We start from the raw sequence: 18,225 nt of genomic DNA on the forward strand, positions 1-18,225 counted from the left end.
CATGCTGTCCTTAGCCTGGTGTTTGGGAGCAATGAAACAACGACATATGGATTGTGTGTTCTGTAAACAAAAAAACCTGTCTCATCACCTACTAACTCGTTTTCTGTATGTCTTTGGAACAATAAATCTTAGCCCTTACCATCCCAGTTTTTACAGCTTTCCACCTAGCCAGTTATTTTTACCACAGCCGACATCAAAGAACTTCCAAAGGCATCGTGGGTGGGTTTAAAAACATTTGTTCTTACACCCTGAAGTCTTGAAAGCGGTAATGGGTTTCAATCAGAAATGTCTTTTACTAGTCAACTTGGACAAACTTGAGTGGCTTTTTCTCCTCGCAGCCCACGCTGGAATCATTAGGTGAGTCACGGGAAAGGCAAACTGCCCAGAAAATCTCAGAACAGCAGATTGAAAGCACATAAAAATATGTACAGGAGAAAAAATTAAAGAGATGAAAATTTCTATAGGTTTTAAAAGCAAAAGAACAGCATTTTATGGCTGCTACCATTTTGCTTTATTCTCTCTCAACCAATATTTGGCTTAACCTTTTGTTGACTTTGTAGGCATTACTGATAACAATATAATTGGCCAATTTTAGCTTAGATAAAATGCCTTAAAGTGCAACTGAGGAAGGTCGATATGGAACAAGAGACCAAGCTGACTATCCTTGTGACCCTAACATGAAGACATAAAACCTCTGTGGGTGGGATCTTTGCTAGCTCTTGAAGAGGCCAGAAAAGCAAAGAAAAAGATCTGGGCAAACAAAAACAAGAAGACTCTGCAAGCCTGCAGACTGAGAGAAAAGGAGTTGGAAGTGCTAAAAATATGTTCCTACAAAGCATTATTATTATTATTATTATTATTATTATTATTATTATTATTATTTATCACAGAGCAAATCTTTATTCAGGAAATGAACAGAAGCATGCATCACTTTTGAAGTGCCTCCAACAATGTTTTCTGCGCAAGAAAGGAGTACATTTGCCTCCTTTTGTCGTTTTAGTTTTTCTTTAATTAATTAATTCTGTCTCTAGAATTTCATCATTTATGATTGTGTCTCTGGAACTCATATTTTGCAATACATTTTTAGTTTTTTCAACAGGGCATAGATACTGATGAACAACAAGGCAGCTGGGGTCAAAGGCAGTATGACTCAACTTGGATATGTCCAATTCAAGAATGGTATGTACATTCCATGTGCATACCAAACGGTACTAACATTCCCAAAGTCAGACCAGGTGTTGAAGAATTTAATAACTCTTCGAACAGTATCTTTCACAATTTTGCTTTTACAGCATACCTGGATTTAATTTTACAAAAAGGAGTTCAAAAGTAGTTTGCAGGAAAGGTAAAATGACTCAGAGAGAGAAAAACAGAGTCAGAAAGTTGGAAAAAATAATGTTCCTCATTTCTGAGTCAGAAATGAGGAATGTAGCAGTGTGAAAACTTTGCTACATTGCCATGTAATGACAAAATAGTTTTATCAACAAATATAAAAATTTATGAAAAATATATAGAATATCCTCCCACAACTACCTGATATGTTGGCACAATAAACAATAAGGCCTCCTTAGAGGTTTTTTTTTTTATATTACACTTTCTGCCAAAAAGCAGAGGTTGCAAGGATATTTACTGCCATTAAAACACCAAAAGTGAATGAAAATATTTTGTTTTCCACAGTTGGTGTACAGGTCATTTCAAGGTCATTTCCCGGTTGCTCAGCTCCTATATATTGTGAGATTAGAAGGATTGCTTTAGATCTGCAATAAATAACTCAATTATTATTTACTTTTTATTTATTGTTGGCCTTTAAAGTTCCTATCATGTGGCTGATGATTAAAGCAGGTCAAAATGTGATTGCTGGCCAGTTCATAATAAAACAGCGGCTCTAGAGGCATTCCAAACAGAGAACAAGCAGTACTAGAGAGCAGCTGTTTTTAGTGCCACAAATCACCAGCGGTAAATAACAATCAAGTATTGATAAAAATTTACCCTTTTTGCTAAAACCTCATGTTTTTCGGCACTACGATTACAAAATCTGGAATGGTTTATTTTCAAGGAACATTACAAAAAAAAAAAAAAAAAAGAAGACGAAGAAGTAGAGGAAGCCCACTGCATTTATTCAGTTGTGGGGGAGGTTCTCATGCCACCCACTCACAAGATGCCACCCTGGACGATTGCCCTGTGTCGCCCATATAAACTATATAAACGGCACTGGCTATAAACCTGAAAGTATGCCGTCACATTCAAAGACATAATCATGTTTCCATTTGGGTAATTAGTACTTTTAGTACATTTTAATACTAAAATTTATGATAAATTCAAACCACCCTTGCATTTTGGTGTTAAGGCATAAAATGTTTATTTTATTTTGATTATTGATCATTTGAGCTGAAATGTCAGTGACCTCAACTCTGTGTAATGTTCTGCAAGTTTTTATAGTCCCAAATTTTATCACCCTTTGCTAATTTCCTAAGAACAGTCACTCCACCCTTATTTGTTTCAGAGAACAAATTCAACATGTCACTGCTACAAAAAGCAGTGTTTACAGCATTTGAGTTGAATTGGTTGTCACTTTGGTGTTCTGTTTTCTTCTTACTTTTTGTTATTCTGTGTTTCATTAAGTCTGGCTGTTCAGCATTATGGGCTACAATGTGGCTAAGCTACATTCTGTCAGTTCATAGGGCAACACAGAGACACACAGACGTACGAACTTAAGGACAACTTATAGAGACCAATCATATTCTTGAACTGTGGGAGGAAGCCTGGCTACCTAGAGAAACCCCATGCATGTTCAGGGAAAACATACAAACTCTATGCAGAAAGACCCCAGATGAGATTCAAACCCAGAAACTTCATACTGCAAGGCAACAGTGCTGCCAACTGAGCCACTGTTCAGTCCATAGGTTAGTTTTCCTTATCTATTGCTATTCTTTTGGTTTTACTGTATAAAAATTCACCAGCCTGCATTTTGTTTGTTTTTGAATAGAACACTCCATGAACCACTAATGGCAACGGGGTAATTGCAGAAATGTTTGTTGTAGGTAATTTGTTGATTAATTATTTAAGGTTCAGCCTGTTTTTGGCCAACATTCGCTCCCAGACGGCCAATCTCTTTTTCTATTACTTTTGTGTAGCAGCAATAGCAACCAGAATCTTCAGTTGGACACAAATCAACTCTTGAGACAACACCTACTCATTAAAATAAAAAAAAATAAATAAATCCCGATACAACAATACACAAGCAATTTTGTTTTATTTTTCAATATTTGTGATTTACCAGAGGTCCAATATAAACCGACTCGTGCTGTAACTAAGAGAAGCTCTAAGATAGAAAAGATACTTTTATATAAGTCAAACATATCTAATGGTTAATAAAAAGAGAAATCCTGAATTATTGAACAACTACATTATGTCAAATCATGATTCACAATGCAGCCTGACTTACATTAAAGACAAGTTAATGTAAGTAAATTCTGTAAATTCTGCTCATACTCAGTGCTGTAAAAAAAAAAAAAAAACACAATATAATTTTTAGCCACCTGGACCTGCTGGTTTAATTGAGGTGATGCTAATTAACCTCCATTGAGTCAAACATGGGGTATGAAACATCTTGTTGCCACGAAAGCTAATTTTTTTGGTAATGGAAAAACACACACTTAATCCCTATGGAAGAAAATCTATTGGATCTTATCAGTAGACTTTTGTGACAGGCAGAGATAACGGAGCCACGGGGAGAGAAATTGGCTGCCGATCTCTGAAAGCATACCGTGCATGCTGTGTATGCATGGTCCGCTGAGAGTGGTGATGTGCGTGCACGTGTGCGTGTGTGTGTGTGTGTGTGAAAGGGGATGCGGTGGGTTATGTGGGGGTCTTCTTTTCAAATGGCTTTGATTGCAACTGTTGGATGCGAGCGTGCGGCTGATGTTGTGCATGTGTATGCTGGTGAGTTATCTATAAGACTTTACCTCATCCTGTACGGTATGTGTGCGTGGATGAGTGTGTGTGGTGGGAGACAGAGGAGAAGGTGGGTTTGGTGGGTGTGAAAATCCATCCCTCTTCTAATGCATAGGTTCCATTGGCAGACTCTGTAGCAGTGAGTGAAACCCCATTATCAGGATGAAACGGGGCCTCGCTCCAGACTGCTGAACCATAATGAGCTCCTCACAGCAGCCAACTTGTCTTCCCAAATAAGTCACACACAGTCGCAGACACACAGGCCCCCATATGCACACCTATCTCCATTATATGTGTTCTGGATGCTCACATATCTCCATTAAACCTCACTCATAGCCCAGCGACAACTGGGGGACAAAAAAAAGGTGGGGGATTTTTTATTATTATTATTATTTCTTACCGGGATTCCTCGCACAACTTTCAAAGCTTTTCATCAAACATTTGTGCAGTAAGCTTTAGGAGAGGGTCCAACCTGTCTTATTTGAAATGCGTTTAAAAAAAAAAATATGTAAACAACTATACTAAATGTAGTTAAAATGTAGTTAAATGTAAATGTAGTTAAACATTCGGTAGTGGCATTTATAGAAAGTTCTATCCTCCAATGTTAAATTGTGAATTAAAGAAAAAAAAATGGAACAGATGATTACAGTGTCACTAGTCTTACAGGCCCAATTAGTAACAGACATGTACAATTAAGAAATTAACTTAAACCTTTTAGACGCACAAACGTACTTTAGTCTACAAACATAAAGTAGACTAAAACATTTACTCTACACTTAGTTATTTACTAATAGTAGTAACACATAAAGGCCAGCGCTAAAAAAAAAATAATCAAAAATAAGAAACAAATCAATGACATCTGTCTGTGTGGAAAGGTTGAACCTTCCCAGATGCGGCCTGCCTACCAAAACTATTCAAAGAACACAACAATGACTCATAAAAGAGATCATGAATGAACCAATATTATCATTCAAACTACTACTGGCGTCATTTAGTTAAGCTCTGTATTTAACATTGAACAATAAAAAGAAAGAGGGCAATAATTGCACAAAGCGATCTGCAATGATTTAGGTGTGGTTTGACTAAACCGTTAGTCCTGTGAGAGCATTGGCGTGACCTGACACTCCAAATACAGACATTTGTTTTAGGTTTAGAGACCACATCTGTGGTGATAGTGCTTCTTTAAGTTTTTATTTTTATTTTTTTTACTTTTATCTGCTTAATATTTGATTCACCAATCTGTTGAAGATCCCAAAGAACTCCAGTAATTGTTGCCTGTTACCAGATGTACATTAAAATCGATTGATTTAATAAAATTACTGACCAAGCACCTTCACATCTTTAGCTTTACATTTCATGTTTTTGTAACTTTGATTGACAGACGTCTGCTTACTGGAAATAGCACAACCTAAATTTACGTTGTACAATAAGTCAAATAGAATCAAAGTGAAAGGCCAAAGCAGTTCCATATGTTGCTATGAAAGCATTAAGGCAATAAGGTGACCGAAAAGCTTTTGATCCAAAGCTTTTAAAATGAGTAATGCATTACACTTGTGGTATAACCTAGAACTGCCATTTCATTATTCTTTATTATTTGAGTATTAGCAGTGTTCCTGTCAGCTACATTTATTTTTAATTCTACAAAATGAAGTAAAGTCTACAAAGACGCCAGCGCAAAGATGACATCTTTTCAGCTTTATGAGAGCCATCTACTGATCCAGCCAAAATGGTGGTGCTTTGAACTTGTTGGCTGTAAAAAATTTAAATTGATTACAAAATATGCCAACACAAAGAACATACAGTATTAAATATGAGGCTTCTAGGTGAGAGTAACAGGTTTTTAAAGTGTCTTTTAAAGTATTTGCAACAATCATACTTGACTGATGGATATTTTGGGCTTTATCTCAGCTCTAACAAACATATCTTGAGAACTACTCTGTAAGAACTGGGAGAAAAATGGACACTTTTTTGATTGACAAATTAAATTATCACATGAAATCCAGCAAAGCAGGTGCACTGTAAACAATTTTCCAAGTAAAAAGCATTCAGTTTCCTTTGAATTATCTTGACTTGTAAACAATGCCTGGCAACAAAAGTACATAACATCACAATGTCTGATATCAAGCCAGCAGCCTTTTATTATCTGCCTGCAAACTGCTTCAAGCCAATGAGAGAAGTGAGGTACTTCTGACAGCAACCGAGATTTTAAAAGAGGACATAGCGCTTCAAAATCAAGTTTGTAGATTACATGAAAAATATTTTCATTTTTCTTGCAGCTGTTTGAAACAGATCCTAAACATCAGCTGGGGACTCCATCTGCCAAACTACACTGATCTAACCCACATTGAGGATATCTGCTGCATCACTTACTGACCCTCTCTAAAAACCACATCCAAGTAGCAACATATGTTGAGCCACGTGGATCTGCACAGTATTCATTTAAACAGCACACAACGCTTAAATAAGTATTCTAAAGTTATTGCCCATGTACAGTGTTGAGCAAACATATTCAAAAGACATTTTGGGAGATTACATTGAAATATGTAACTGGGATTTTATGTGATAAGCCAACACAGAGTAGTAATGCAGAAATGCTTTCAAAACTGAAGTCCTAGAGCTGTGTGTATCTACTCCAGACTTGTAGTGTGCATGTGTTACAATGTTTGGGACATTGTTTCATAACATAAATTTGGTCTAAAGTTTTTCATGACTTTACACTTTACCCCGCTGGTGAGTTCTTTGATCTTCATGATGCTGTTTATTAGGTTATATTGGTTAGCAAACCTGTGAGGTCTTGCCAGAGCAGCTGTGTTCATACTAAACTGCTAACTGAGTGACGTCTGCAGGCATATTGTTGCTCTGGATTTCATTTAGGGGTATCCGATTAAAGGCGCAAATAATATGCAATTTACACCTTAGATTTGTATTTTAAAAACCCTGAAAGCCTCGTGCTCTTTTTCTTATAATTTAGAGTTCTGCACTACTTAGTGTTAGTCTATCCTAGCAGTTTATAACCTCTATAATGCAAATGTTACCCGATCTTTTAAACAAGACAGATTAATTAGTTTAGGAAAATATCTAAATTTTGTTGTCCTTTTTAAAGTAAGGTATTTCTAGATGAACAAAAACAAAAATGGAAAACGTTCGCAAAACGAAACAGAAGGATACATTTTCTTCTTTAAGATGATGATATTTGTGTGAAACAATGTAAAAAAAAAACATAATTTCCAACCTAATGAGAAAAAAAAGAGATCTGAACAAATATTACTGCTACTTTTATTGTCGTTCTGTTGTGAAAATCCAATGCAAATATTCAGTGAAGAACTGAAAAACTGCTAAATGCAGCACTTTTAATATGTATATTTTAAAACATATGTTTCTTATTTATCGTTTTTTTTAGCAAAAGTTCCTCAAGTCCTTGTGGAGGTTCTAAAGAGTCACTTGGAGCACCTGCAGGTGCAGGTTGCAAATCCCTGGTCTATCCTGTATTATCCAAGACATTGACATTTGCGGCCTCAACATGATCAAATATGAAAAAAGCTTGAAAACTATAAACAGTTTTGCAACACACTGTGCTAAAAATAGCAGAGGAAGGAATGATAACACAGCTCAGTGTACGCACCATTGCAAATTTGCCCATTATGTGTGGCGCAGACCCAGTCATGGCACTCGCAGCGAGGACCATAGAACTTCCCTGGGTCTGTGGCTTCACACATGCAGATTCCACAGTCACATTTGCCCCTGCCGCTGCAGATTTTTCCATCTGGTGTCCTGCAGCGGCGCAATGAAGACTCTTGGGACAGCCTGCACACCTCACCCACCTGGCTGAGAAGAAGAGAAAAGATCAGTAGTTTTGATGTTTAAAAAATAAATAAATAAAAAAAACTAAAAGGGTTACTCCAAGAGCAAGTGCACCTGTATCTGTTTATGAAGCAAAATTGACTCTAGTGTAAAAATCACTTTTGAACTATGTGCAGAAAACGTTACTATAAAATTATCTATTCTTTTGATTTAGTTTTTTGCAACATTATTGGAAAAAGTCACACTTAAAGAAAAAAGTTTAAGGACAGTCTAAAGCCCTTTTTGCACTGTAGGATCCAGACTGGCCCAGCCCGGCTCCGTTCGACCCGGTCCCGTTGGTGCTGTGGCCCTGCAGGACACGTCACGTAAATTGAATTCTTGCTAAAGCTACCCAGACGATCTCCCCAGCGACCGCATAACAGTTTTCTTCCTGGGTCTCCCGTCCCATTTTTTGTGTATGCGCTCATGAGCGAGGAAGCTGCGGGAAACATTTACCTCAAAAAAATCTCACCTGAATGCCGTGTCTGAGCTGGACTGAGGCCAGGCGGGATTTATTTGTTACATTTACCATTAAAATCTTTGGCTGAAGAGGCGATTGTAATCCCAGTGTAGGGTAGGAATAGAATATGACGGGAATTTATTGATGCAACATATTGAAATGACAGCCATCGAGAAAGTCTAGCGCTCCTCTGATCCAGAGAGCTGCTCTTTATCCCGCCCCCGTACTCAATGAACCAATCAACAGCTAACTCCAAACCGGCCGGGTCTGGCCGGCCCGATTGGAACCACAGCTCGCGGGTTTCCAGGGAGCCGGGTGGTACCGGGCTGGAAGTGCTAATGCAAAAACGAAGCTGGGCGTACCCGGGTCCAGCGGTGCAGTGCAAGAGGGGCTTAAAGGCATTCACATGGTTAATAAATCCCCCAAAATAAAACCATTACAAAACTCCACCTTTCAATGACCAAATCTAGCTGCTGTTGTTACACATTTCCCTAGCTCTTCTTGGTGAGCAATTTATATTTTATTTGGATCCAGTTCCAGCTCTTTCTTTATATTGGCAGAGAGTTTGGCAAATGTGCATGCATTTCATTCAATCAACAGCTCAAACGTTCCAAACCTTTCTCCCAAAAATGAACATAAAATGTGTGTTTTCCATGTGTCACCAGAAGGTGAAACAAGTTCCATTCCACACTTGCTTCAAGTATTGAGGGAATCTTTAGACTTGGTTGCACTCCTTCACACACTATAGCAGTAAATTTTTAATCTTGCCCTGTTTGTCATAACGACCGTACCAAATTCAGAAATTCAGTTTTTGTCTTTTTGTTTTTTAGTTTGCACAGTGCTGCTTTGTCCTTAGCTGATCTTCATCTTTGTTCTATGTTGTTGCATACAAATAACATCTGTAAAATTTAAGGAACTCCATCTGCTCTGCTGATCTGACTCACACTACATGCACAATTACATGTATTTTATCTAATGTGGAAGATTAATGTCATTGTGGGATATATGCGACCACTGTTGCTACCTGCCATTTTCTGTGTGCTTCTTTTTGGCATCCCTTGGACCCCTGCTTATGCTGCAAGATAGACATTCAGTATTGAGAAAGCTGTTATTATGTAGAGTATAGATTTTAGCATTCATCTCCACTTTCTCTGCAAAAAACTGTTATTTTTTTTAAGGCTCACAAGTGCAATGTAATAAAGTGTTAAAGAGAATTAACAGATGACGACTGTTATGGATATTGCGTTTTTTGCAAAGAGATCACCTTAATGCAGCAGGATTCTGTCCACTGCTACCAAGATTTTTGGGTTGCCAATTAGACAACAGTTGAGTAAACTTTCAAACTAACTGTAATTCCAATATGGTGGTAAAATACCCTTCAATTCCATTCTGATGAAGAAACGCTGCGGCTTATGCACTGCTTTATATTGTTTGTCTCAAGGGAATTTGTATTTTATTTTTCAGGCAAGCTTGTTTCTCTGTTCTGATCCAGGGGATGTGGCTTTGGAAAAGATAGACGGAGACTATAGGTCAGTTCAAACAGAACACATAATTGGGTAAACCAAGCAGAGCTCATTTTAACACAAGCAAGCTGCATTGCTATTAAACAAACCACGCCATGCATATGGTAGCTCTTTTAATCAGTCTCCAGCAGTGAAGCTGCGAACAATTGTTGAACTGTGCAACATCTAGTTTTATGGCAGACATACCCTGACAAGAGCCAACAGGAAAATGTGAAAAGTACATAATGATTACCTATTTTAGTCACACTTAAGGCCATTTTATCAAGTGCTCCCTCTTGATTTGGAGCAGTTAAAACCTTGAAGCATTTGTAACAAGGTAAATTCAATGTCTGCAAGTCTATTTTGTAATGTTTTTCCTAAATAAAATGAGAGAGAAGCTTTTCTTTGTCATGTTATGCAGGATTCATAAAAGACAATTTCATGCATCACAAAAACCTAGAATTTAAACAGGGTTGTGTACATTGCTTGTTATTATTTATATTAGATTGTCCAGATGACTGGAGAGGAGGGCAGAGTTCACCCTCAACAGCATTTTTATGTGTTAGAATGACCCAGTCAAAGTTTATACGTAAAGCCAATGGAGAGTACTTGGAAAGACAAAAAGATGATGCCCCCCTGTCCCATTTAAAATTTATGCACAACTTTATGTTGATCTCTTAATAACAATAACAATATAATACTCTGAAACATATTGTCATGTGACAAAAATGTAAAGTTCAAGGGATGTAAATACTTTTGCAAGGCACTGCATGTTGTAATTCAGAACAAGGTATATTCTTTGGCATACTCCCCCCCCCATTACAACAAGTTCTGCAAGCACACATCTATTTTTATGCTAAAAAAAAGTTCCTTAAGCACAATGTAGCTGAACTATTATTCAGAAAGAAATCATTTAAGATAGCCAAGTGCATATAAAGTGAGAGCTCCTGGAAAAAAATACCCAACCTGGCATGGAGAGAAAATATAAATTCCACTCTGAGAGGCCCCAGCAGGCCAGCCTTTGCCCAGCACACACCCCTGCCACTCCATTCTACCCCAGAAATTAACTTCATGCCCTGTGTGACAATCAGAGCTGTAAAAGTGACATTCAGTCTCATGGTTTGTTGTCAAAGCTAACTAGAGGACATGTCAGTTATATTATGTCAATTCAAACACCACCACTGGAGTAAAAAAAAACAAAACCAAAAAAAAAGAAGCAAGGGAAGTACATCACTTTGAAATCTTGGAGAATGCTACCTTCATGGACTGAATTTCTAACAGCTGGCAAACAAAGACACATTTGGAAACCAGAAAGTAAAAGTGCAGACTATATTTATACAACTGGCTTTGCTAAAACTTCTCATATTGCTTTCCCCAAACTCGTAAGTCAGCATAACTTTGCGCCTCCCTTTTATTTCTTGCACTTCTGGCTGCCCCCAAAGAGAAAACCGATAAAAGATACAAACAGACTTATGGAAACTCACCTTACCGACTGTAGCAAAGTGTCCTCAACAGTAGAGAGCAGGATCAGAAACGACGGTACTAGCATTGACTGCAGAAAAACCTCAGTGTGCATGTTTAAATCCCACAGAAACCTGAAATAAAGTAGCTTGAAGGAATTTCCCAAATCTTACGCTCCTGAGACAGGGCAGGAAGGGAGAGTGAGAGGGAAGAAAAAAGGAGAAGGAGAGAAAGAGAAGCAGGCTGGCCCGAACTGGCTCAGTCCCTTCAGAGTCCAACACTCCTTACGTACAAGTGCCTTTGATTAGTCCAAACTCTCTGATGGAGTCCTGGGCAGGAGCTAAAGTGGGGAAAAAGCTGCCAAAACAACAAGTTAAGTCACCAGTTTGACATTTAATCAAAAGCAGACTGTTTTTGTTTCATTTTGTCCTCATTGGTTTCTCCCACAACTTCTGTGGTGTAGCTGTTGTTCCTAGCTTTTTCTTTCATCTATGACAAATGAGAGCCAGCTTCCAGACCCCTAATAGTAAATGTTGTGAATGAAGAACACAAAAATGGCTTAACTCAATTTAAATGCTTTGCTGTTCCAATACAACTGGTTGCCATGAGCACATGTGTCAGTGGAAGACTTGAGTAGAATATATGAATATGAATAATTCACACTACTGCAACAATAAATAGGTGTGTACAGTGTGTCTCAAAGTCAGCACACCCCTATCAAAATAGCATGAACTTGAAGTGGGCATTATTGTGTGATAAATAAACTTTGCTTTATATTTATTTTATGTTAATTTTAATATGAAATTATATAAATAAATAAAAAAAATATCCCAAATATTTTGACATGACGCTCTCTCCGCGGTTAATATCTTAATATTATGTTTCTTTGTTTACTCTTTGTCTACTATATCTCAAGAGGTTGTCACTATAGTTTTTCCTCCCTCAGTATAAAGCAAAAATATTGAATTTAATTTCTGGTCATCAATTTTGTCACTAAAGTAATTAGTATATTATTTTAAAGTAAATAGTAAAACAAAGGTGTTGATTTGCCAAAAGGAATCGGGTTCTGGATGTAAACAAACCGTGGTGGAGTCACAAAGGCAGCTCTGAAGCCGTTACCTTGGCAATGCCTGCGCGTCACCGCAGCTGATGTGATTGCATCCTGCGCGCTCCCGCAGTCTCCCACACGAGCAAGCCCAGAGAGAACGACTGATGTCATGCACAGGGCCAGACACGGCAGCTAAGAAAAATCATTGTCTCGTAAGTGCTTCAGAATGTTTTGCTTGTCTGAAATCGTCGGGAACGTAACGTGGCATCCAGCTGTTTTGTTTGTAGGATGCGGCTCGCGCTCGGTGTTGCTGCGCGCTAGCTTGTTGGTCCTCCAGGAAGTGGAGGGAATCTCATCCTCCGCAGTAGGCCTCGATGCAATATTCTTGTTTAAGTGCTGCATCTTATGTTTTAAGCTGCTTGTCACGTATAATGTTAGCTTTGTTTAGGCTTCATACTTGCCCAGAGATGTAAATAGTTCCAGTAGTTAGCTGGTTTTATTCTCATATTTCCATAGTAATCTTGTCCTTATGATGTAATTCTTTCAATTTTCTTTAAAAGACAATGAATATGTTTTATATTCTTTAAATCAAATGCTTCTGAAGCAGCTGGTCTTGCGTTCATAAGATCCAGTTTCGATTTAAGCAAAAGAATCACAGTGGGTCAGCAACTGCAGCCCCAAATATAGTTTGTATTTGCCATTTGTTTATATTATAAAGAAGAATAAGAAAAAAGGAGATTGAGTGTGGTTAAAAAACCAAACAAACTTTAAAGATATTATTCCATAATCTAAAAGTTATTAAGTCCTTTACTGTGATTTCCCACATTGTAATTTGAGTTTTTGATCAAACCTTTGGTTGCTTTGTCTTTAGATTCCATACCAAGAATGGACAGATGCATGCACACTCAAAATTTATTTTAAAGAGACAGCATAATTAATTTTCTTAGCATCACAGATTATTGACTGTTCTGTATCAAATATGTATTTGTTGATTACAATACAGTCTTTATTTTATAGGTCTAGGTGAATAAAGCTGATCTAAGTTGATCCAGTGTAGCAGTGAAATGGCCTTTTATCATACTACCAAGTTGGCATAATTCATTTTTGTTATTAGTGAAATCCACAAAGGCTTATTTGTTTTTTTACATATCTCCAGAAGTTTATAAAAACTGCCAGAAGGATCCATAAAGTTTAATTTAAAGTTCAATTAATTTATAAAGCACTTTCAAAAATATGAACGTAATCCAAAGTGCTTATCACAATAAAACGATTTTCCTAGAAACGTAAGAAATTTTGTATTTATGTCCAGTCTGTTGTAGTTTGTTGTAGTCCGGACCCAGATGGAATGAGATGGCAGGCATTGAAGAGGCTAAATTATTCAAATGATTGATAAATTACAGAAATCACAGTGAAGCAACCTCACGTGTGCAAATGTTACCTGGTGGGTAAATCTGTCAATCAGCCCTCTCTCATGGCAGAGCAAAGGGGACAGTGGCTAAGTTTCAGACCCTTTTTGAGGTAAATAAGATCAGTGGATAAAATCAGTTTTAGATTTAACTAATATCATTGCTAATGTCCCAAAAATAAGAAAATCAAGGTTGATTTATTGTTGTTACCCTTCTGACAATCAAAGGAAAATATTCCAACATCTCATTTCCAATGAAAAAATGACTTAAAATCTCCTTTGATGTTAGTAATAGAGAAATCTCTGCTTGCTGTATTTCTTGCACGTTGTAACAATGTAAAAATATGTGGTGATCACAACGAAAGTAATTTTGCTAACTCATTGGGGTGGCCTATATTAGTGCTGCTCCATATTAGAATGTGATGCAATTTGCATGATTAATGTTTAATAGTCTTATGACCGTATCAGTGGAAATAAATCCTCATTTTCTTCATTTCTCATCTGTCGCATGCTTCCAACATTCACTATTGCGATTACGCATCTTCAACACTGTCCTCCATGTCATTTGCAGATGTCTTCTGGATTGAGACTCTTGTTAGGCAGGATATTATTTCCATGCAGAGTGCATATTAATCACTCCTGGAATATACTAACTAAAATTTGTGATATTTTGAAACGTCCCCATATTATTAATATTTCATATTTTGATGTTGCAAAAATACTAGAAATGTTTTGCTCATTTGCTGTATATGTTCTCTTTTTTCATTTATACCATGTGGAACATTTTTCCTTTGACAAATTTTCCCTCCAGACTGAGTACTAGTTTTTTATCAGTTGTTTTGCAAATTTGCCTATTGAGCTAACTGCTCAGTGTCATATTTTATTAAAAGATAGATGATACCTTTAAAGGCCTACGTATCATGTGCATATGTCACATAACGCAACAACATTATAATTTACATTATTATCATAAAAGTTATAATGCAAAACAAAGAAAACATCCATTCAACATTTTTAAATGGATCCATGAGTTTATTTGATGACCCCAGGGGGATGTTTGGATGGATTTAAGTTTCCACCACAATTCTGATCAACATATTAATGAACTGGTGGGATGAGGAGTGCATAGATTGGTGTTTATTTTAATATCAAATATTCTTTTATTGGCTAAAAAAATAAGATTTTTGTAAAAAATGATGCTACCTTTTTATTTCTACAAGTAGTATATAATTGATGAAAATCAAACTATTTACATTGTGTTTTGATTTTTATATCTATACAAAGTCAGTGTTATTCTCAATTTGCTACATATGCAGCACTTCCAGCTAAATTGTAATTTCACTTCCCACTGATCCTCGGTGCAATATGTAATGCAATTTGAAAACTAAATAAAATGCTAAAAAACAATAGATAATAATAATTTATGTGTCTGTTACATTATAATAGGTATATATTTCAACATTTTAACTATACTTTAGGTATAATGAGGCTTATGGTGAGCAATGAGATCAATGACAACAACAGGAGTGGCCTTTCAAATTCTGCTAAGGCATGACATTGCCGGAAAAGTTTTTTAAGAAACATCAAAGAAACATAGAATACTTGCAATTTTTCTTTGGACTCACGAACAAAACTTTGACCAAGAAAGTTAGATTTATTTATTTTTTTTTAAATGCTTACAGTTACAATTATTTTGTCCAGAGATCACATCTTTCTCAGTGAAGAACACGTCCTCTCTCCAAATGGGAAAGTAATTGCAGTCTTTGCCACCTATACTCCCACATAATAGCACTTAGACCCTGCAATTTTGTTTTCGCTCTCCCTCACGTCTCTATCTGCATATGTTAAGTGTTGCAATTACACTGGAAAATTGCTTCCAACTACATGTGGTTTATTAGGTGGACAGTTTCTTTTATTGCTAAGAACATGTGAGGGAATGAGTGGGGTACAGTTGCACTGTTTTGCTTGTACTGCTGGTGTAATTTTGTGTTTTTCGTTTGAAAAGTATTGATTTTTATAGAAGCTTTTCTTGTGATTTAAATTCTTAGTACAGATCCACAGCAACCCAAGCAGTAAAGCAATGTACACTTTAAGGCTGGGGTTATTTGTAATGTTCGAAATGTCTGATTTAAAAGGCAACCCAAACAAGCTGCTGTAGTTGGAAAGGGAAATTAATGTAATTATTATTTTTACGTTAATAGTTGCTTAGTGTTGGTGGAGGTCCAATTGAATGGTTTAGTTCAAGTTCATGTGTTTAAATGGCAAGTCAAGGTCTACGTAAATCAAATTAAGAATTTGTGGCAGAACTTAAAAGTTGATACCACAGCCATTTCTTACTGTCTGATCATTTGTGTTGCACTAAACACCGGTTCTACAAAGGATTGATTTAGAGGACTGTGAATAAAGGGATACAAAACTTTTAAGTTTTAGATTTGTGTAAAAATAAAAAAAAAACAAAAAAAACAACCAAAATACCACATTTAGTTTTTTCTGACATTCACGATATGCATTTGTTTGCATTGGTCTACTACACAACAGAATCAAGGTTCATGAACATTCTTGCAAGGCACCAAGACAGTGGTTTTCAGCCTGTGGCTCTGGAACCTCCAGCGGCTCTTTGGTCCTTCCAAAATTGCTCTCAAGTTTGCCTACAAATAAGAAAGCAACAATTGATGTTTTAAATATAGGTACTAAAATAAATGCAGGTTTTAGCAGTTTTTCAGTTTTGTCATTGACTATTCTCATTGAATTTCCGCAATAGAATGAAAAAAATACAGAAAAATACAGAAAGTACTAGTATTTTTTTTAACTCTATTGTTCTTCTCATTAGTTTGGATGTTTTTGTTGTTTTTTTTACAGTTACATGTCTTTGTGGAATACATAGCATTCCACAAATATCAACATCACATAGAAGACAATGTATTCATTTTTTCTCTGCAAAACCTTTATGTTTATCTTTATTTGAAATTCTGAAAATAGAAATTAAATGGTGGTTCAAACAAATGTCCTGCAGTAGATATTCATTGAATTTTGTATATATTTTTTATTTTTCAAATAAGTCATATAACATTGAGTTTCTTCACCTGAACTGAGGGCAGTTTGTGTATATTGGAGAATCCGGCACCATACACATGGCTACAAATGTGAAAATGTTTTCGTACTTTTTTCTTTCCTGCTCTTCCGACTGCTACCGATCACTGATCGATGCCACAGGACCACCAACCCGTTGGGACGTTCTCTTTTTTGCATCTGTAATCTCTCTCAGTCTGGTTGGTTCCTCCACCCCTCTGTGACCTGGGGATGAATGCACCAATGAGGAGCCTCACAGTGAGTCCACATGTCCTCATTCACCCCATCCTCCTCCACAACACCTCAGTCACTCACTCACTCACTTACTCACAGAGTGTGTCGCATATATGCCTCAATGTCAGACGTGGTGGGCATTCCTGTCTCTATGAGCGTACTGTAGATGTGGGTAGTGTACTGTACACCATATAAGCCATGATGTTGACTAACTGTTGTGTGTTATTTACAGGGTATGCCTGATCGCATGTTATGTGCAGTGCTGGAGCAATTTCAGCTTTACTTTTCCCTTTGGTATGTGCGCTTTGTCTCCATTCACAGTGTCATTTCTTCTTGTGTTCTTATGTTGAAATGGCCTGTACAGTTTGTTTTTCTGCATACACACATTCACACAAACATACATGCAGATGTTGGCAAGCACAGGTAACAACCACGTCACACTCTTTACACCACGATTCTCCTGCTGATGCCTTTTCGCTAAGTACGATGAAGATCTTGTTAGATCTTTTTGGGGACGGTAAGTTACTGGAGCTGTTCCAGTGTGAAGACACTCGTTCTGTGTTCCATGCGTGCTACGTTGTGTATCACGGTGATCATTCAACAATGCAGCACATTTTGTTTTGAAGTGTAAACCAATACTCTGGCATTTCAAGTCAGGGACAATTTCTTGACCTAACAGAAACCAAAGCTTGGTAATGCTTAGATATGTATTAAATATTTCCATACTCAGATGTACAGTTCAGACCAAAAGTTTGGACACACCTTCTAAATGAATTCAATTAGAAGGTGTGTCCAAACTTTTGGTCTGTACTGTAGTTCTGATCAGAAGTTTACATACACTCATCGGGAGCAAAAATGTCATTAAATGTGGACTTTATTTTTCTAACCTGTTTGTTTGGTGTGAATTGGTGATAATTTGTGATCAGGAGCAACAATGTCACTAATTTTGGACTTTATTTAACCAAACTATTTGTTCATCGTGAATTGATGACAGAAGAAAGACTTAAAAATATTGGACAAACCCTTGAGTCTTTGAATTTATTTCAGTTTATTTTAAATGCTCAATACTGGTTTAGATGTCTAAAAATATATAGTAGCAATCAGTAAGCTAATGAAGGGCAATAATATAATACCTGCCAATCATGTGATATTTTGTGCATTTTAAATATCATTACGAAAATAAGGTAATGACTTGCTAATAAAAATACAAAACCATAACGTTTTGTCAATATTGTATATTGTAAATTACTGT

At 36.7% G+C, this 18,225-nt stretch overlaps 2 protein-coding genes across 4 annotated transcripts in view; one reads left to right on the forward strand and one right to left on the reverse strand.

Moving 5' to 3' along the window:
• itgbl1 (integrin, beta-like 1) overlaps nucleotides 1-11,835 on the reverse strand; it is a 44,972-nt gene extending 33,137 nt beyond the window's left edge. The window contains exons 1-2 of the mRNA XM_044132070.1: nucleotides 11,241-11,835; nucleotides 7,577-7,779 (exon numbers count right to left, since the gene is read on the reverse strand). Coding sequence (XP_043988005.1) covers nucleotides 7,577-7,779; nucleotides 11,241-11,332 — 295 coding nt within the window. The 5' untranslated portion in view covers nucleotides 11,333-11,835. The remainder of the gene's footprint in view (nucleotides 1-7,576; nucleotides 7,780-11,240) is intronic.
• Nucleotides 11,836-12,336: 501 nt separating this feature from the next.
• Nucleotides 12,337-18,225, forward strand: part of nalcn (sodium leak channel, non-selective) — a 74,386-nt gene continuing 68,497 nt past the window's right edge. The window contains exons 1-3 of one of the 3 annotated variants that reach the window (XM_044132071.1): nucleotides 12,337-12,477; nucleotides 16,884-16,997; nucleotides 17,206-17,267. In XM_044132071.1, coding sequence (XP_043988006.1) covers nucleotides 17,226-17,267 — 42 coding nt within the window. In that variant the 5' untranslated portion in view covers nucleotides 12,337-12,477; nucleotides 16,884-16,997; nucleotides 17,206-17,225. The remainder of the gene's footprint in view (nucleotides 12,478-16,883; nucleotides 16,998-17,205; nucleotides 17,268-18,225) is intronic. The other 2 variants (XM_044132072.1, XM_044132073.1) reach the window with 2 other exon arrangements.

Source organism: Gambusia affinis, linkage group LG11 (genome assembly GCF_019740435.1).
Source record: "Gambusia affinis linkage group LG11, SWU_Gaff_1.0, whole genome shotgun sequence".
Lineage (NCBI taxonomy): Eukaryota > Metazoa > Chordata > Actinopteri > Cyprinodontiformes > Poeciliidae > Gambusia > Gambusia affinis.